This window comes from Nelumbo lutea, chromosome 5 (assembly GCF_056320005.1).
Source record: "Nelumbo lutea isolate HS-2025 chromosome 5, American lotus-T2T, whole genome shotgun sequence".
NCBI lineage: Eukaryota > Viridiplantae > Streptophyta > Magnoliopsida > Proteales > Nelumbonaceae > Nelumbo > Nelumbo lutea.
The window spans coordinates 18,760,027-18,778,579 of record NC_142688.1 but is presented as its reverse complement, the minus strand read 5'-3'; the positions used below and the strand labels follow the sequence as shown (position 1 = coordinate 18,778,579).

General features: G+C 40.1%; 1 protein-coding gene across 1 annotated transcript; it reads left to right on the top strand.

Moving 5' to 3' along the window:
- Positions 1–11,931: 11,931 nt before the first annotated feature.
- Positions 11,932–15,514, top strand: LOC148850737 (Zinc finger (C3HC4-type RING finger) family protein). Its single transcript, XM_088946023.1, has 2 exons — positions 11,932–12,867; positions 13,067–15,514. The coding sequence occupies exons 1-2, from the start codon at positions 12,454–12,456 to the stop codon at positions 14,981–14,983; spliced, it is 2,331 nt and encodes a 776-aa protein (XP_088802149.1). The 5' UTR covers positions 11,932–12,453; the 3' UTR covers positions 14,984–15,514.
- Positions 15,515–18,553: the final 3,039 nt, after the last annotated feature.

Genomic DNA, 18,553 nt, shown 5'->3' with positions numbered 1-18,553 from the left:
CTTCACAGACCTAGTGGACCATCCATTTCATATGCGTTGTACTCTATACAAATTAAAAGCATCAGGGTCCTGGTTATCAGACGCCTCTTAAATTAGAACAGAAAAGAAGCTTCTGCTTCTACCGAAGACATGCATTGAATCGAACATACAATGTGTTATACAAAACCAAGCAGGGGAGCCTAATTCTATTTCTCAAGCTATAAATTCATGTGCGTACGTTTCCATATTTTTTGGTAAAGAATAAAAATGCAATTTTTTGTTGAAAATACAAGCGTCCATTGAATGCATATTAGGAATGAGAGAGAACTCTAGAATCCATTTGCACCTTCCGCCCTATCAAAAATAAATAAATAAAATATTAGAATCCATTTGCACCTTCCGCCCTATCAAAAATAAATAAATAAAATATTAGAATCCATTTTTGTCAACTCTAGAATTTGATTATTGGACATTATGAACAGAAAATTAGAGTTGAATCAAGCATGCCTTCATTTCATTTACCAACATTTCTCCTTTCTTCTATTCTAGTTCTGAGATTTTATTTTTACTAGATACTCAACATCCCTTCCGCTTGAACAAATGCTTGGTCAGGAAAATCAGGACCCTACCACCCAATTGATGTGCTTTTAAAGCAAAAAAATTCGATGGTTTGGAAAATGTTTTCGAAAACGATTTCTGAGTCAACCCAGATAGTGATTGCTGTTTCCGGCATCTGATCATGCTGATTTTTCTTTTTCTATCCACTTACAAATTTCGAAGCATAATTCAAAGACGGCAGGTCTAGGTCGTCAATCGTCATGCTTGATCGGTTGATCCTTTTCATTCAGAGTTTTACATTCATTTTCTTGTTCTTGGGCTTCTTGGCCTGGCCGAGTGGCCGTGGCGTGTGCCGTATGCTGTTACTGTGTGGAACAATGGCATTTTCGTAGTTTAATTAATGTAAAGAGGTTATTTTTGTAGTTTAACAAAAAAAATCCGGTGGACAAAAATTGCAATTAACCCTAGCGGCTGGAGCAATAATGCTCAATCTCTGTGTTTCTTCTTCTTCTTTTGGGCATCATCCAACCACTCGCCGGAAGGTGGAAAATCCACATACCAAGAAGGAAAGAACCTCAGTTTATTACAGAAAAGTGAGAAAACCCAAATCGACCCATTAACTCATACTTCCGATGGCCCTCAGAGCTCCTTCTTTTTGCCCCCAAATCCTTTCTCAACCCGTCAAATTCGAGAGTCAACCCTTCCCTTCCACGATCTTCCTCAGAAACAGCAGAAAGGTACCAATTTTGTGCAGCAATAGCATCGGCGATGCTGAGCTTGCTGCGGATTTAGCAGAAGAGGTGGCAAGGATAAACATCAATTCATTAGAGCGAGAGGAAGCGATGAAGAAGAGCAGAGAACTCTTATTTGGGGAGTTTTGTAAGTATCATGATCTAAAAGAAGAGGAGGTAAAGAAGAGATGGGGAAAAGTGGATGAAGAAGAGAAGTTAAATATGATTCAAGGGTTTGTTTCTGAGTGGAGTGTTGCTTTTCATCCCTTGTCGTCTAGGTCTGTTAAAGAGTTGGTGGAAGAGCATTTGGCCGAAGAGGTCCCATCTCCCATTTCTTATTCATCTTCTCTATTCCCGGCTTTGAAGAGGATAATGGGTTTCTCATCAGACAAGCAAAGATAAGAGCAAGTCATGTGCTTTAACAGTACAGCAATTAACATTGATATGTTTCTTATATCTTATTATTCTTTTTTGTTTCTTTTTTTTTTTTTTTTTTTTTTGGTTGATGAGTGATTTAGAAATGGTGGGCTTGCCTTGTTTGGACTTTATGTTAAGGTTTGTATACTGAAATTATGAAACCAATTAGGGCGGTTGGTGGGAGAAATTGTTCTCTCTGAGACTGAGTCTATGATTATGTTAGTTTAAGTCCCTTATTCAAAGTTTGATTTTATTTATTCATTTGAACGTTGAAGGAGATGATATAAGCATTGATAAAAGTCTTCTTGTAAGCCCAGAAAAGAGTAAAAAAGTAATGTCATGAGAGCAAATCACTCATGGCTTCAACAATATCAACATCTACTCATTTTATCTATTGACTCTTAGAAAAGAAGCTATTACTCTCCGGAGGAACAGATTTCAGCGATGAATCCACAATATATATAATATATAAGTATAACAAATGGAAGGCAAAATTGTGTCTCATTTGTCAACAAAGAACACAATGTAACGGGAATACAGGAACCGTGAGAAAGAATTGCTCCCCGACCAACACCACGCTGCCTTCAAAAAATCAAGTCAAAAGTTTGATTTTTTCTTTTTTTTGATTTCTAGTTTGCACAGATTTTCATGGCCTTTTGTATCTTGGGAGGAGAAAAGAAATAGTAGTCCAGTTGGTTAAAGAGTTGCTGCACTTAGCTTATTACTGCTAGATCAGAACCTTCAGTCAATCCCATAGTTGATATTTGATAATTCAGTCAAGAAGTCCTTCTGGCAGCAACTTGAGATTGTTTTTGGTTTGACCTTCTCTAATTTGAATTCCTCTCCTCTAACAAAATCAACCCCTTGACTCCATCCCTGGAGTTAGGCTTTAAGGTCTGGATCCAGTGCATTCACTTGTACAGCTGGTCTTATACATCTAAATCACCAAACAATGCCAAGAAATGATTTAGGAGAACCACGTGGTTATGCCCTAATTGCAATTTCTCTGGTATTTATTGATCCAAGATATGATGTATCATGTATCTGCTCAAGATTCCCTTTTTCAGCCCTGTAATATTTTACAAGTCAGAAATAAAAATTGCCAATGAGAGAGATTGTAGCAGTAGTCCAGTAGATGTAGGCCCCCACATAAGACTTAAAAAGGAGATTCCACTGAATCCCTTCATGAGCATAGAAATGCGAAAACATTTCCCCCATTAAGTTATCATCAACTTAAAATTCTGTGCCTGATACAATCTGCGCATACCCATGGGATTTGGGTTAACTCCATGGTTCCTACATCTACACTTAAAGAGGATTCTATCATTTTATTACTTGTTCAGGTTGTTCCTCATGCAGGCTGCGTTCTCTAATGCTTCAAGCAAAGATCAGAATCCAAACGATTCTTTATCAAGCTAGGACTGTCATCAACAATAAAATCCAAGATTTACAGTTTTAGCTATACTTTTTCATGAAATTTTCCTAGCAAAAAATATTCTTAAAAAAGAGGTGTGAGAAATATTACAAACAAAACAGTTTAATAAAAAATAAAGTTTAAAATTTGCATTTTCATAACAAAACTAGAGGCTTGTATTTTGCATATAGAAACCTTCTATAATTGTAGAAGCAGATTTTAGATTTTAAGATCAATGATCAAGACAAACATGTTATCCAGCCATATAAATTTATGGATTGTTCGTTTGAAGCATTTGTAGCATATGATGAATATTACTTATTTTAACGATATTCACAAATAGCTTACAAAGGAAACAAGACAAGTTGATTAGTTGTTGAGTGTGTAGGCCTCCTCCACCTCCTTTTCCTGTTGATTTTGATGTATAGTATTAATATATAAGAAATCGTAGTAAAATGTGTTATTTCAGAAACTTAACAAAACAACAAAAACCAGTAAACTATAATCCTGTAATCATTTAATTCTTTGACCAAACTAGTCAACCATCTGATAACAATTAATTTGGTGAATCACAATATATATATATATATATATATATATATATATATATATATATATATATATATATATATATATATATATATATATATCATGTTGCATTTGGAAACAATGCAAATGGAGTGTAAATCCCGATTCAAAATAAATTTGCATTCTGATTCACTTTTGCTTGTATTTAGCAACATTACATTTATGCATTGACAAATGACAGACCATTGCATATTTACATTGATAATAAGATGTAAAAGTACATCAATAAAAAATAATTAAATTTGCATTCAAGTGGATTTTTGATAAAAAAAAAAGAAGCATATGCTTTTTTGGAATTCATGTTTGCATCCGTTACGGGTAAAAGTTTGTTTGGTAAGAAAAAATAAATCTGTCAATGCAAAACTAACCCAATTTTCTAATTTATATGAATCGTTTTAAACTCTACGTATTTACATTCACACTTATTTACATTGTTTCCAAATGCAACCTAAATTACAAATATTTAATCTTTTCATAAAAAACAAATCCCATATAGCACAAAACAAAAGAATGCTTCAAAATATAGGAAGAAAGAAAAAAGAAACAAAATTAGGGTTGGTGGCATAATTATTTCCCATTACAAGAATATAAAGTATTGGACGAATTAATAGGCTGTTTGTAGATTGTGCCCCACCTGAAAAGTTCAAGAATACGTTCTGTAGTTGACAATAAGTATCTATCTTGATTTAATTGTAGGAGATACTTAAAAAGTCAAACCCAACAATCTATTCTCATTAATGTCAGTATAGTTATCCAATATGAATTCTAATGTTTCAACATTTGTACTACTGATGGATTTTATCCATGAAATAGAAACCTTCAACTAGTTAATAAAAGCCAAAAGGCCAAACCTCCTTTCAAAAAAAATTAAGAATTTGCTGAGCCTACGATCGTTATCATGCATCTTTAATTTCTATCAGAAAACAATATATAGTAATTTGACATGGCAAATTATCAAGCTAAGCAAAAGAAAATGCCGAGTGTCTGCTTGATGTTGGACAGGCACTTTCTACAAATTTTGCTTTAGCTCTACAAATAAAGATTTCTCTGCAACTGCTTTTGCTTAAGGTCCACTTCTGGGCCATTCCATCATATAAATGGCTAACACATTGATATTGTAGTTGTTGACCTAATACCTTGTTAGGCTGAGTCTTGTGGATCACAAGATTCAGTCATAATAATTAACCAATACGTAGCTGAGAATTCATACCAACTGATTTGTGGGTCACAACACAAGTCCCTTGAATGGATGAGAGAGAGAGAGACGATTCTTTCTGTACTCCACTAGTGAAATATATTCAGATAATACTGAATATGTATTTGAAGTCCTAGCAGATAAGAAATGGATCCTATGCTTATGAAGAAAAGCAACGCTTCCACCAAAAAAAGAATTAGCAGCTCCTTGCATGGAGGAACTGATGATACCCATGAATTCTTTGCTTTATCAATGCTTTTTCATATATGGAAAGCGATTGTTTGTGAAGGTCATCTTTTGAGTTCAAGTCAATTAGTTGAGGGTCCGGCCGGGCCACCTATTTTTGTGCTGCCATTCACAGTGATGATGTAGATTTATGGCCCCCCTCCTCACAAATCACAATCCCAACTTTGTCTCCACTCCATTGTTGAATGCTTGAATCTAATTCCATTCTCTAATCCCCCTTCCCCCAACCCCCCCAGAGTCCTGCAGAGTAGATATTCCAGCTTCGCTCCATAAACAACACTAAATTGGGAGCCCCACCCAAAGCTAGCCCGGCCAGGTAGATGAGAATTGGGCCCTTGTTTTGTGCTTACTAGCTTCAAGAACCGGTTTGCAACAATTGGAATTGTGAAGGACCACGTAAAAGAGTACTAAGTGTGGAGTAATGGTGGTGGTGGTGGTGGTAATAACTTAACCTACCCTAATCACAACTAGGGCTAATTACTAGCACCATCAGCAAGCTTCCATAAATATTGCAGGAAGAGAAGATTTTCACAACATAAAATGTAAAATCTTTCCTAAATGGAAGCTTACGTGGCCATTTATTTTAAAGCAGTAAATGGTTTACACCAACCACTAGATTCGTTTCAATTGGGTATAATTTAATTATCATCCTCCCCCCCCCCCCCTCCGGCTTCTTTGCCACGTGGCAAAATGAATCCATTTTAAAACTTTAGTGGACTATAGTTGCTTGAGAAAAGGGTGCAATAAATAGTAGCTAGGATATACATATATAAATCAAATCCTGTATTGTTTGATAAGATTTGGCGCATTATCATCCACACATGGCAGGGTCGAGGCTGACATGGGAGTCGGGAGACATCATCAAGAAAAGTCTTAAATAACTGGTTTGAACAACCAATTCATTTTTTTTTTTTTGTATATTAAAGATAATATAAAGTTAGTTAGGGATTCTAGCAGTTACTAGTCCAGGGCATGTGCCCTAATAATAACTTCACCCCAACTACCAGCGAAGAACAAATTAACCAATTCATTATGAGCCCCTATATCTATATATAAATATATATAGATATTGATTATATTGAATATATATTTGGGAGACTCATCCAACCCCACTTCTTCTCCATGTGATCACACCAGCCATTAATGACCCAATTCGAAGTTTGAACGAATATATGCCAGACCAACGGCTAATCACAAAAGAATATACATTACATACATAGAATAATAAATAGAAGTTGCAACAGCAGCAGCAGTTTGAATCATATGATTTGATGAGTTTTTCTCCATTTTATATATTCAAACGTCGGCAACTAGAGAAGTAACGGGGACCAAAGAACCCGATGAGGTCGGTCTAGATTCCATCTAATACATACATCAAAGTTCAAAGATATATTCGGTCCAACCCCATTTGTCCTTTGCCAGCACAATAGCCAATAGTGTTGCCACACTCTAACCAGTGTAGAGTTCTGTAGGCCGAATGTGTTTTGATTATAATATATGTCTACCGAATCTCAGTACTCCAGATTTCCAACCCCTAAGCAAATCAGTAGAAAGACAACCCTCTAAGATCTGAAGGGCTGATTGGTTTTGGATCTGAAGATGATGAGATCATGAGTTTAGAGCACCATGACCCATGAGGCATCATCCCCCTGCCCAGCCCACAACCATCTTCCAAGATCCAAATTCCAAGTTGGGCCTTGAAAATTAGGCAATGGATGGTTGAATCATGTGAGATCCAAATCACGTTTACAGGATCATCTCCCCATAATTCCCCCCACAACATCCACATTTAAATAAACCCCAAGTGCTCCTGCCTTCATCATTTTATACTACCACTTCCCTTAAGTCTTTGGTTGACAAGTAATTAGTTAATTACTTACTCCTCTGCAAATCCTTTTTCTACTACCACTTTCCTTAGTCATTTAAGACTTAAGATATTGGTTAATAAGCAATTAACTAATAACCCCTCTGCAAATCCTTTTTACTTGCCCAAATGCATCCAACTATCCATGTTTGAACAATGTATCTAAATCCATCTCCCATCTATCGAGTCTGAGACCGAGAGTGCAGCCAAAAGCGACTGCTGCATGTGTCATGTGTGATGTCTAACATTATTATAGGATAACAACTAGCTTAAAATTAAAATCGGATCCATTATTATTTTGTTTTTGTTTTTTAATATTAATCCTAATCACAACATTAATTTGTGCCACCATCCTGCAAACATTTTTCTTGGCATTTTTTTAAGACACAAGACGATAAGTGCTTAAATGGGCGAGCTTCGGTTAGTGGGACCCAGTCAATTAAAGAAGTAATCGTCACATGACGTCATTGCGGGGGCCCCACTAATTATCTAACAGAGGCATATCATAGAATGGAACTTGAAACCCACTCCATGATTGATCGATTCGTCCCAGTCGATGAGTCGAGGATGGAGATTCTGAATATCAAATTCATCGTTATCATTATCATCATCTCCATCACATAAGAAATAAGAGTATAAAAATTATAAATATATAAACGAGAATAGGGGCCGCCGGGCCGGATGAGCGAAGCTTCTCGAGAAATAAAAACCTCTTTTGTTTCTATTTTGGCCTTTTTCCCCAACTATAATTTCTCATCTATTAGTATTTAGTAGTATATCTGCGTCAGTCAACCGACAATTGACCAATCAATCATCTGCTGGACACGTGGAAACAAGGCAGTGCGCATGTAGATGACATGGGCTAGCCACATGGCTTGTTGCCATGCCACGTTATGGGAAAACTGCTGGACTCTCACAGGGTTGAGATGCCCCACCACCGGATCACGACAAACGGCTCTGGCAGTCTGGCGTGCATAGTCGTCCAACTGATAATGATAACAACAACGTGGAGACAGAAACCTAGCCACGTGGCTAAGAGAGAGACCCGGTTGGGGCCACATCCGGTATGAAGCTCTTACATCCAAACGGAAAACATATCTGACATCTCTACCGGGAGAAGGAAAAATCAAAATAAAGAAACGCCAGCATGAATATTTTAAGGTTAAAAAGACAAAATCAAAGACTCTAATTTCTATGAGCAAAAATCTTTTTCGTCACGACTAACATGAGCTACGGTAGAATCCCGAGGCACCTAAATTTTTCAAAAAAATATAAAGTAAAAAGAAGGAATTGAATTCCAGTTAGACTAGATTAAATATTAGAGTTTAGAGAAGTTAAAAGTTAAAACAGAAATGGAATTCAATATATATTTTATTATTAACAGAGGAGTTGACGCCGTCCCACACGTTTTGCAGTTCCCTATGAGGTATAGCGTCAGCAGAGCCTAACGGCGTTGGACCAGGAGAGAGCACGTGACGGTTGGAAACCGGTGAGTGACTCTGGTGCTCGCTCATATGTTGATTTGTTGGAAACTTGAACCACCTGGACAACGGTATGAAGCGTCGGCAAAACTAAGGGAAGAGGGAAAAGACTGAGAAAGAGTGAGTACGTAGATGAGTTTAGAGGTGTCTGGTCCCCGTATGAAGCGGGTGGTCGGTGGTGGAGAAGGGATGGCAGAGTTAATGGCACCGTACATACAGAATAAGTGGGTGAAGAGAGACGTCGCACTGCAAATGAGCATAGGACGAAAGAGATTACTGATTACCTCCGGTCGATTGTCACGACCGAAGTATCGTTTATATTGACATGGACAGATGATGAGAGTACTGTTCTAGGCTCCCAATAAAGAAAATTTATGTAATGGGTCAGTCAAATACTAATACATTGGATCATAACAGAATCCAGATTGTAACAGTAAGTTTCCAGTTTGCAACAACAGTAAATCAGTAAACGACCACCGAGTTTGTGCAGAGTTACCACAAGAGACAAGACAAGAGTGGGCATAATTATATTTATTTAATTTGAATCCCTTCTCTTGAATTGAATTGAAGTAAATCAAGTAGAGGAAATTTTAGGTTATACCAGTAGAATTTTAATAGACCCGGATTATTATGTAATTTTAATTTGTTAACCTCTGTTAATGCTCTCAGAAAAAGCAATTTCAACTTGCCACTGTTTCCTATAAAAACAATTCCATTACTTTGAAACAAATTAAAATGCGCGAGGCATTTAATTATCTATCCATCCACACACACACATGAACTGAAAATTGCAAGTCATGGAGCTCAGGCCTGAGGGGATTATATTCTCTCTATTCTCCTGTCTCTATAATATAGTACCCAAGTGGAGATGAATCTTGAAAGCGAAAAAAAGGAAAAGAAATGGACTTTTCTGCTCTTGATGAGATTACATCTCTTCAATAGTTCAATTCATGCATTTCAGTATACTTTTTCTGTATGAGGGAATGACATGATAAATAAATAAATATATATACACAAATTGCTTTTGATGCTGCACGATCTAGGTGTTCATAGCTGGAAGGTAGTTCGAACGACGGTTATGAAGTAGATCGATCGAACTGTAAGACAAATGGATCAGAGAATTCAGGGTGGCTAATCCGACGAGGTCGCTCCGATGCTTAAGTCAATATTGGATGCAAGTAGTGAGCTGAAAGTAAGTGAACTTGAAAGCTAGAATGCACTATATCGCGCATACCTAGGTCTTTATATAGCTGAGTTGCCATGAGTCTCATGAACTTATAAGTTTTATCGTGTCCATCCGATTCGGGCAGGGTGAAGATAAGGTCTATGGTTGCACGGTATGATCCCGAAAGGCTCAGAGGCAACTGAAAAGCTTCTAGAGATCTGTTACGTATCGTCTCGATAGGCTTGATCATCTGAGATACCCGGGCTTCAGTACTATCCAAAATGACTAAGATACCCGAGGTGGTCCGACCTGCCAAAGTAACCAAGGATGCTGAATTATACATCCAATCATCATGTTGCATCCATGTGTCAATTGCTTATTGGGTCAGGCCAAATCACCCCTCATCAGCTTTCTCTTTAAATAGCAAATAGTATTAAAGTGGTTGGTCATATTTAAGCTGGTTTGTTAAGTGGAGTGGTCATAGTCTTGAAGCCAAAAACCTCCATTCCATGTACAATTACATGAAATGGACATGGGTACCATGATGGATCATGCATGAATTCATCATCCACATTCCACCTTTGGGGGTTTGGCCATTTGATCCTGATGTTGACTAATGCATGCCCCATTTTGTTGCTAGTCCGATATTGGAGTACGAAGTATCTCAATCTCTCTCCATGGGTGATGGATGGTTACATCACCAAATTAGATCAAGCTGCTAGCGATCGATTGAGATCCAAAGAAGAAAGAATCGTTTGTTTGTTGTGATGTTATCAACACTTTGACCTCTCTCTCATACTTGTTACCAAAACATCAATATCAATAAAACATGTTACATGTTATCTTAATTTTTTTTCTCTTTTTTTTTTTTTTTTGTTTAAACCACCCATGAATGTTTTTGTTTTCATTTATTTTTGGAATTGCCACATCAGTGAAAAACAAAAATATTATCAAATTTTAAAATTCATGTTAAAGAGCAATTTTTATTAATAAAAAAAAGAAACAATTTTCATTTAAGGGAAATTTCCTATTAGCACATTACTTTGGGCCTAGTGCCACTTTTGTCTCCAAACTTTAAAATGTCACAATACAGTACCCAAACTTTTAAAATGTGTCAATCTAATACCTACCGTTAACCAGTTGTTAAATAGCATTTGAAAAATACATAAATGTCCTTCGAGTGTCATCTAATTTTCTTTATCAACCATATAAACATTGACAAAAAATTAACAATCCTAAATCCTTATCTCTTTTATTCAACAAAGTTGATGTTCAAAATGCCCACTGAGATATAATCTCAACTCTTTTTAATAGAAAAAACAAGGATTTGGGATTGTTAATTTTTTGTCAATGTTTATATGGTTGACAAAAAAAATTAAATGACACTCAAAAGGCATTTGTATCTTTTCAAATGCCACTTAATGATAAATACTGCATTGACACGTTTTAAAAATTTGGGTACTAAATTATTATATTTTAAAATTTAGGGATTAAAGTGGAACTAAACCCAAAGTATAAAATATTAAAAAGAAAAAGGAAAAATCAACGGAAAAATAGAGAAGCTGTGTGCATGGAAGGAGTGTGTGCGCAATCTGTTTTCTCCTTCATTGTTGAGCTAGTGGACGGACCATTATATTTCCATTTGGGTAGATAAAGACCCTACAACTTATAATAGAAGGTGACTGTGTTTGTACGCACCCTGTTATATCTGTAAGTGTGCCCCCTCTCCCGTACTGTACTCTAAGTCAAAACTCAAACACCAGATCCGATCCGACCTTCTTACCAATTTTACCACTTATTATTTTGCATTGCATGCGTACCGCGCTGCCTACATAAGAAAGGAAAACCGGTAACCGACGGGACTACCGGAGATCTCCATTTATCGTCATCGCAATAAAATAATAAATGATGCCATATGGTCATTAAGAGATAAGGACGTACGCCACACGCGCCGAATGAAGATAACTGACAGTATCCCGAGGATATTAAACTCTGTAGGTGCCACTCACCTTCACTGCATCAAGCCCTTAGATGCGAATCTATCCACACGGACTCCGATAGAGATAGAGAAATAGAGAGAGGATGTTACTTACGGAACACGACCCAACTGGAGTTTAGTCTATTAACTCTATTTAGAGAAAGATCCCAATTTATTAGTTTGTTTAACGACGGAGAACAGAGCGTTGACCTGTTGAGGCAGGAGGCAAATTGACACCCGTCGGTTACCAGAGTGTAAATTCGAGATTACCTTTTCAACCAATATAAATATTCATCCATGAAAAGCCTCTCCCCTATATCTTACGGAGAGAGTGGTGGTAGCGGCGGCATTTGTACCATATTTCAAGGGAGAGTGTGTGTGATATAGATATATATATATATATATAGAGAGAGAGAGAGAGAGAGAGAGAAATTGAGTATTGCCATCTTTTAAATATTTTTGGAAGAACGGGGAGAGCTTCTGGTGCAGTGATCCCTTTAGGTAGCATTAGCAAAGAAAGAATAAAAAACACCGCGCAAAACAGCAGAAGGAAGCAAGCAAGCAAGAAGAAGAAGATAAACGTCTCCCTGCAAGGCTGCAATCTTTCCAATCATCCCCTTCTTGTCTCCATTCTCTATCCATCTATGTTCCTCTGGCTCTACCCAATCCTACCCTCTTGCCTTCTGCAACTGCAGTGTCAATACAACAAAACTGTTCTTCTTTAGAATTACAAATCCCCCAAAACAGAGGGCGGCATACACAAACATTACAGAGGAAGAAGAATAGCACCATCTCCTCTCCGGTTGTTGTTTCTTTCTTTGGCCTGTACCTCTCAAAATGGGTACTGGTTGGCGGAGAGCCTTCTGTACTTCCATCCCTCGAGACACAGAAAACACAGTTGCAGACAAGCAGCAACAAGCCCGCACCACCAGCCCCAGCCCCAGTCCCAGAAGCTGTACAAAGTTAGCCCTTTTTCTGTCCGGCGGTAGCAATCCCTCAACGCCGCGCTTGAAGTCCAATCCCTCCACCCCGCGCTTGCAATCAGAACCAGTTTCGAGCCCCAGCTTGCGGTGCCGAACGACCGCAGCGTCTACTGTGCCACCACCATCTTCGCACGACAACAGTCCCAAGCTCCAATGCAAGACTACGGTGACAACAAAAAGCCCCCGACTATTTCAGGGCTCCAACCCATCGTCTCCCAGATCGCCTTCGACATTTTCCCTCCTCAAGTCCAGTTTGCGGTTCTCCAGGGTAAGAACTAGTACCGAGTACGGTTTGAAATTGTAGCTTGTTTTTCCTTCCTTTCGTATGCCATTGCCATCCCTCTTTTCTTTCTTTTTCTCATCGTCGTCGTACACAGTGATAGTTGGTTAGTGTTCGTTCGTGCAAAGTCGGAATGATGAAAGAATTTTTGACTTTATCGTCTTTTTCTCTGTTTCTCCTTTTTCAGAGTAGTTGCGGAATCTGTTTGCAGAGCGTGAAAACGGGGCAAGGAACCGCCATTTTCACGGCAGAGTGTTCTCACGCCTTTCACTTCCCGTGCATAGCTGCGCACGTTAGAAAGCACGGCAGCCTCGTGTGCCCAGTCTGTCGTGCCAGCTGGAGAGAAGTACCTTTACTCGCCGCCCACAAGAATCAACACCAATTCCAATCCGAAGAAGCAGTAAATGAACAGGACAAATGTCACAGTGCAGTGAAGCAGCAGCATCAAGAGAAGAGACGAGAATCCTCCTCTCCTCGGAACGTCAAGATCAAGTACGATCAGCCATCTAAATCGTCTGATCTACGGGTTTACGACGATGACGAGCCGCTGCTCTCTCCGACGGCCGGCGCTCGGTTCGTTACGATACCAGAGGCTGACGAGAATGGCGAAGAAGAAGATGAAGCGGAAGATGAGATCGAAGAATTCCAAGGATTCTTCGTGAATTCGACCCGTTCGTCCTCGTTCAAAGAAACAGATGGAGCAGCAATCAACACCACAAACTTGAGGAACGTCGAGGTTAGAATGCTACCAGAGGCCGCAGTTGTTTCGGTCGACCGAAGCCACGAGACTTACGTGATCGCGCTGAAGCTGAAGGCTCCTCCATCCTCGGCGCACAATAGCAGTACGACGGCGCCGCTGCTAGATCCTGGCCGCCGAGCGCCCATCGATCTGGTCACGGTGCTCGACGTCAGCGGGAGCATGACCGGCGCAAAGCTACATATGCTGAAACGCGCCATGCGCTTGGTAATCTCGTCGCTCGGCTCCTCCGATCGCCTCTCCATCGTTGCCTTTTCGGCTAGCACCAAGAGATTGTTGCCGCTGAGGAGAATGACGGCTAACGGCCAGCGCTCGGCGCGGCGCATCGTCGATCGGCTTGTCTGTGGTCAAGGCACCAGCGTCGGCGAAGCCCTCAGAAAGGCCACTAAGGTTCTGGAAGACCGACGGGAAAGGAACCCCGTGGCTAGCATCATGCTTCTATCGGACGGCCAAGACGAGCGGGTCTCCAACAATTCATCCAATCGACGGTGTACGACTTCGAACGTGTCTTCGACGCGGTTCGCCCACCTGGAGATCCCAGTTCACGCGTTCGGCTTCGGAGAAAAAGGCGGGCATAGCAACGAGCCGGCGGAGGACGCCTTCGCCAAGTGCGTTGGCGGGTTACTGAGCGTTGTCGTGCAAGATCTACGAATCCAGCTGGGCTTCTGTTCTGGCTCGGCTCCCGCCGAGATAACCGCCGTGTACAACTGCAGCGGACGGCCAACGGTGTTCCGATCCGGTTCGATTCGGGTTGGCGATCTCTACGCCGAGGAGGAGAGGGAATTACTGGTGGAGCTGAAGGTTCCAACGTCAGCTGTGGGGGTCCACCATATAATGTCAGTCCAGTGCTCTTACAAGGATCCGGCTACGCAAGAAGTGATCGATGGGAAGGAACAGGCGCTTCTCGTGCCGAGGCCGCAAGCCATCCGATCATCGGCCTCGAAGATCGAGCGGCTGAGGAGCTTCTACGTTAGTACTCGCGCGTCAATAGAGGCGCGTCGCCTGGTGGAGCGGAACGAGTTATCAAGCGCGTACAACATGCTGTCTTCAGCTCGCGCGTTGTTGATGCAATCGAGTGAGGGTGAGGAATATGTGCGCAGCGTGGAAGCGGAGCTAGCGGAGCTGCACTGGCGATTGCAGCATCAATATCAGAGTCAGCAGCAGATCCAAAGGCGGAATGGTGGTAGGGGTGCCGAGAGGGAACCCGTTTACGCGGACGAGAATGGTGAGCCGCTCACGCCGACGTCGGCTTGGCGAGCAGCCGAGCGTCTGGCTAAAGTAGCCATTATGAGGAAATCGTTGAACAAAGTGAGCGATTTACACGGCTTCGAGAACGCAAGATTCTAAATTTTTTTAAAAGAAAAAATGTTGATTTGAATGAGGAAAAGGAGAAAGAAAGAGAAAAAAAATAACAAAAAAAACAAGAGAGAGGGCGAGAGCGGCCCCGGGCGTATAATAGAGACAAGCAGTAGAAGACGGTTGGGCGCTTTCTCCAGAGGGATAAAAACAGGGAAGGAAAACGAAAAAAAAGTAAACCCCACAAGGAATTGATTGAGGAGGGGTGCGGCGTTGCTTGTCTCCTGTCCCCCGGTTTTTAATCTTTTTGATTAAAAAGATACGAAGAAATGAAGAGGGGAGAGAGAAAGAGAGAAGAGAAGTGGGAAGTACGTGTAATCTTGCTGTGTAAATGCATGTGCCGGAGTTATGTTTCTATTTTTTTTTTTATATAATTTTAGTTCAAATGGTTTATTGTTTAGCTTTATTTTATTTGGGGAAGGGGGTTGGTGGATGAGTGAAAATTAAGTGACAACATTCACTCCAAATAAAATAGAAGAGAAAGGAATTGGAATGATGAAAATTAATAGTTTTCATTTGAAATTTATCTTCTTTTTTTTTTTTTCATCTGCTCCAAAGATTTCCTTGCCAGCAATCAGCATCCGCCTTATCCTCCTAGCTTATATCTATATATGGGGGAGGGAAGGAAGAAAACGTGACGTGAATGATTGAACAATGTTTTATTCCCAGGAGGAGTAATGCTTTCCTTTTGCTAGCAGCCTAGCATCGTGGAATCTTCAAATTCCTGGTGTGTATATGTATATATCTTCTCTGTCTCTCACACAGGCGTGAGCCGTGAGGTTGGTTTGAAACGAGGTTGGGATTCTTCTTGCTTGTTCATTACTCCATAGGTTGATTGTCTCCATCTCATCCTCTTACAGTGTGTGGGCAAATGCAACGGATGGTGACAGTGGGACGTTGATCCCTCCTTCCCTCCCAACCACCCAGCACACTCAATTGTCCAATCAAAATCAAATTACCCAATCTATAATTTGGAGTGTCATGATCGAACATTTAACTGTTTTAACGATGATGAATAGCTCAAACTATGTATCACCATTATCACTAGTTGCATCAACACGCATCTTATTGTTATGAGATATGATGGTGGGTTCCTCAATTTCTGGTTTACCGCCACATCGATGAATAGTGCATTAGATGGAGACGTGTTTGATATGGAAGGGTTACTACTGAGAAATGAGAGGAGAGGAGAGGGGGGACCGGGTGCACCACCCCTCCCCTCCATCTTTATATCCATCTGTTTGTATAGTTCTATACACATTCTCTTGTGGGATTTGATTCGAGGCCACGTTAGAAAAACTTTGTTAAGAAAAGGAGGGAGAAAAAAAAGTAAAGTGTACCAACTTTTGTACAAGCTTAAAGAGTGGGTGTCTGTGCATGTGTGCATGCTTTGGGATAGGAGACACTTGAGACTTAAGAGGGAGGGAAGGGGGGGTGCCTTGTGCCTTGTGGGCGATCAGAGATTGAAAACTGAGGCTCCACACAACGAGAGATAAAATAAAAATAAGGGTAAGGAGATCAGGAGATCCAAACTTAACTGGAGCCTGGGACCTGGGGGAGGGGGAGTGAGAGTGACTCTCTTTAGCATTTGGTGATGGGTGATTTTTCTTAAATTAAGGGCACTTTTAGTTTTGGGATCCCCTTAGTTCCTCTTAAATTAAGCACCAAGTCCTTGCGTGCAGTGTGTATGTATTTGTCTCTCTCACACACCTCTTTACTTAGGGTAACCCATAATATTCAACCCATCTGTGTTCTGCTCTCAAACTCGTCGAAAATGATCAACATCATCTGAATGTTCAGCATTGGATCCTGTTGCCGAAAGGTCAAGAGTTTGAGCCACATGCATCATCTGACCATCTGTAGGATGTAGCTGTATTAAGGTATGCTAATTAAGTTTTGTGAAACGATATTTGCTAGGGGGGCTCCCCCAGTCACATAACAACAATTGGAAACTGATTTGTAGCAATCAGTCAGCTTGTTTACTTCCAAGTACCAACAACACGTACGCAACCACCCCCCAATGACAACACATTATGGTCACAACACAAGTCTACTGTCGGGATGCCTTCCCCTGTAGTACCCGCACAAGTGACCGACCAACTAAGCATTTCTCCATTGCCATCGTCTTTCCTGCGCCTGGGGGACAAGTAAAGCTTTACGTTATGTGGCTTTGGGCCCATTTGAGTCAACCGTTACCAACATTGAGGCTTCATACAACGGGTCACAACTCAAGATCCAAGAATCTGATTTATCCATTATTATGTCGTTCTAATGAAAACAGCCAAAACCCACGCCCACGATATATATATAACCAACCTTCTTTCTATGCTTAACTATGATCTACGGGGAACCTATTCGATGGCTTTGATAGATTTCAGTATTCTGAATATGGAACAGGTGGCAAGTTCTTGTCCTCGCAGGCACAATGGACTAACCCAACGTATTAAACTCTCTTTCTGCTTTATGAGTGTGTTTGTTAGATGGGAATTCACATGTTTGCCTTCTTCTATTGACAACCCATCTAATAAATTCTCCAACTTCAGTTTCCCACTGAAAACTCGAAAGGTGCCAAGGGTAGCCAAGGTGCTCAATCATAGTGAAAAGGAATTTAAACATGGCTGTTTTGGCCATTTCAAAATTATGCTTCTCTCATCTATTCAAAATTTAAAGGGTATTTATGTCCTTTTACATGCCATTTAACATCCCTTAGGCTATATTTGGTTGCAGTGCAATTTTGTTTGCATTAGTACAAATGCATGAGAGTGCAAATGAAAAAAATGTAAATTCTCGTTTAATTTTGCTTCACTTTTACTTTATTCTGCTTCATGTCTTAATTTACTTCATATGCAATGCAATAAAACAAATAAGCTATAATTTAAAATAAAAATAGGTCAGAATTTACACTCAAATCATTTGCACTGCCACAACTTCACATCAGTGCAAATTTATTTGCATTGCAATCAAACAATCTTAACTATTTTAGACAAAACTGGCAACTTTTCAGAATTCAGGTACTAGTACTACAGTGACAATTCAGGTACTAATACTACAGTGGCACGTTTTAAAGTTATTGAGCTCCATCTATGGAATATATTGGGCTTCAAATTTAAGATTGTAAGCCCATTAAAGAACGAAAACTGTTACAGAATAGAATCATACATTGGTTCCCAGGGAAATAACTATTACAGCATAAAGTATAAAGTAGCCCAGATACATCCTATCAATCCTCGATGGAAAAAGCTTCACCGGTAAATCCAACGGTTTTAGATGAAGTCGGTTAACTGTCTTAATGGTGACACAACACTGCAACAGAAGCTCGTTTGATGTGGCAACAAACAAGCTATCTTTCATCTCCCTCGAACCATCTTTAAACTAGCCCTACCTCAATAATTCACCACCACCCAACTGGACAGTTACAAAGTGTCTAGTCGATTTGATATTCAGGACCATGGATTGCTGATTCTGGTCGGACGATGCCTGAGCTAAACCGGAAGATTGAGACAATAGGCATTGGCTCCACAAAATTATTGGCATGTGCGTCACACAGAGAGGATAGGGAAG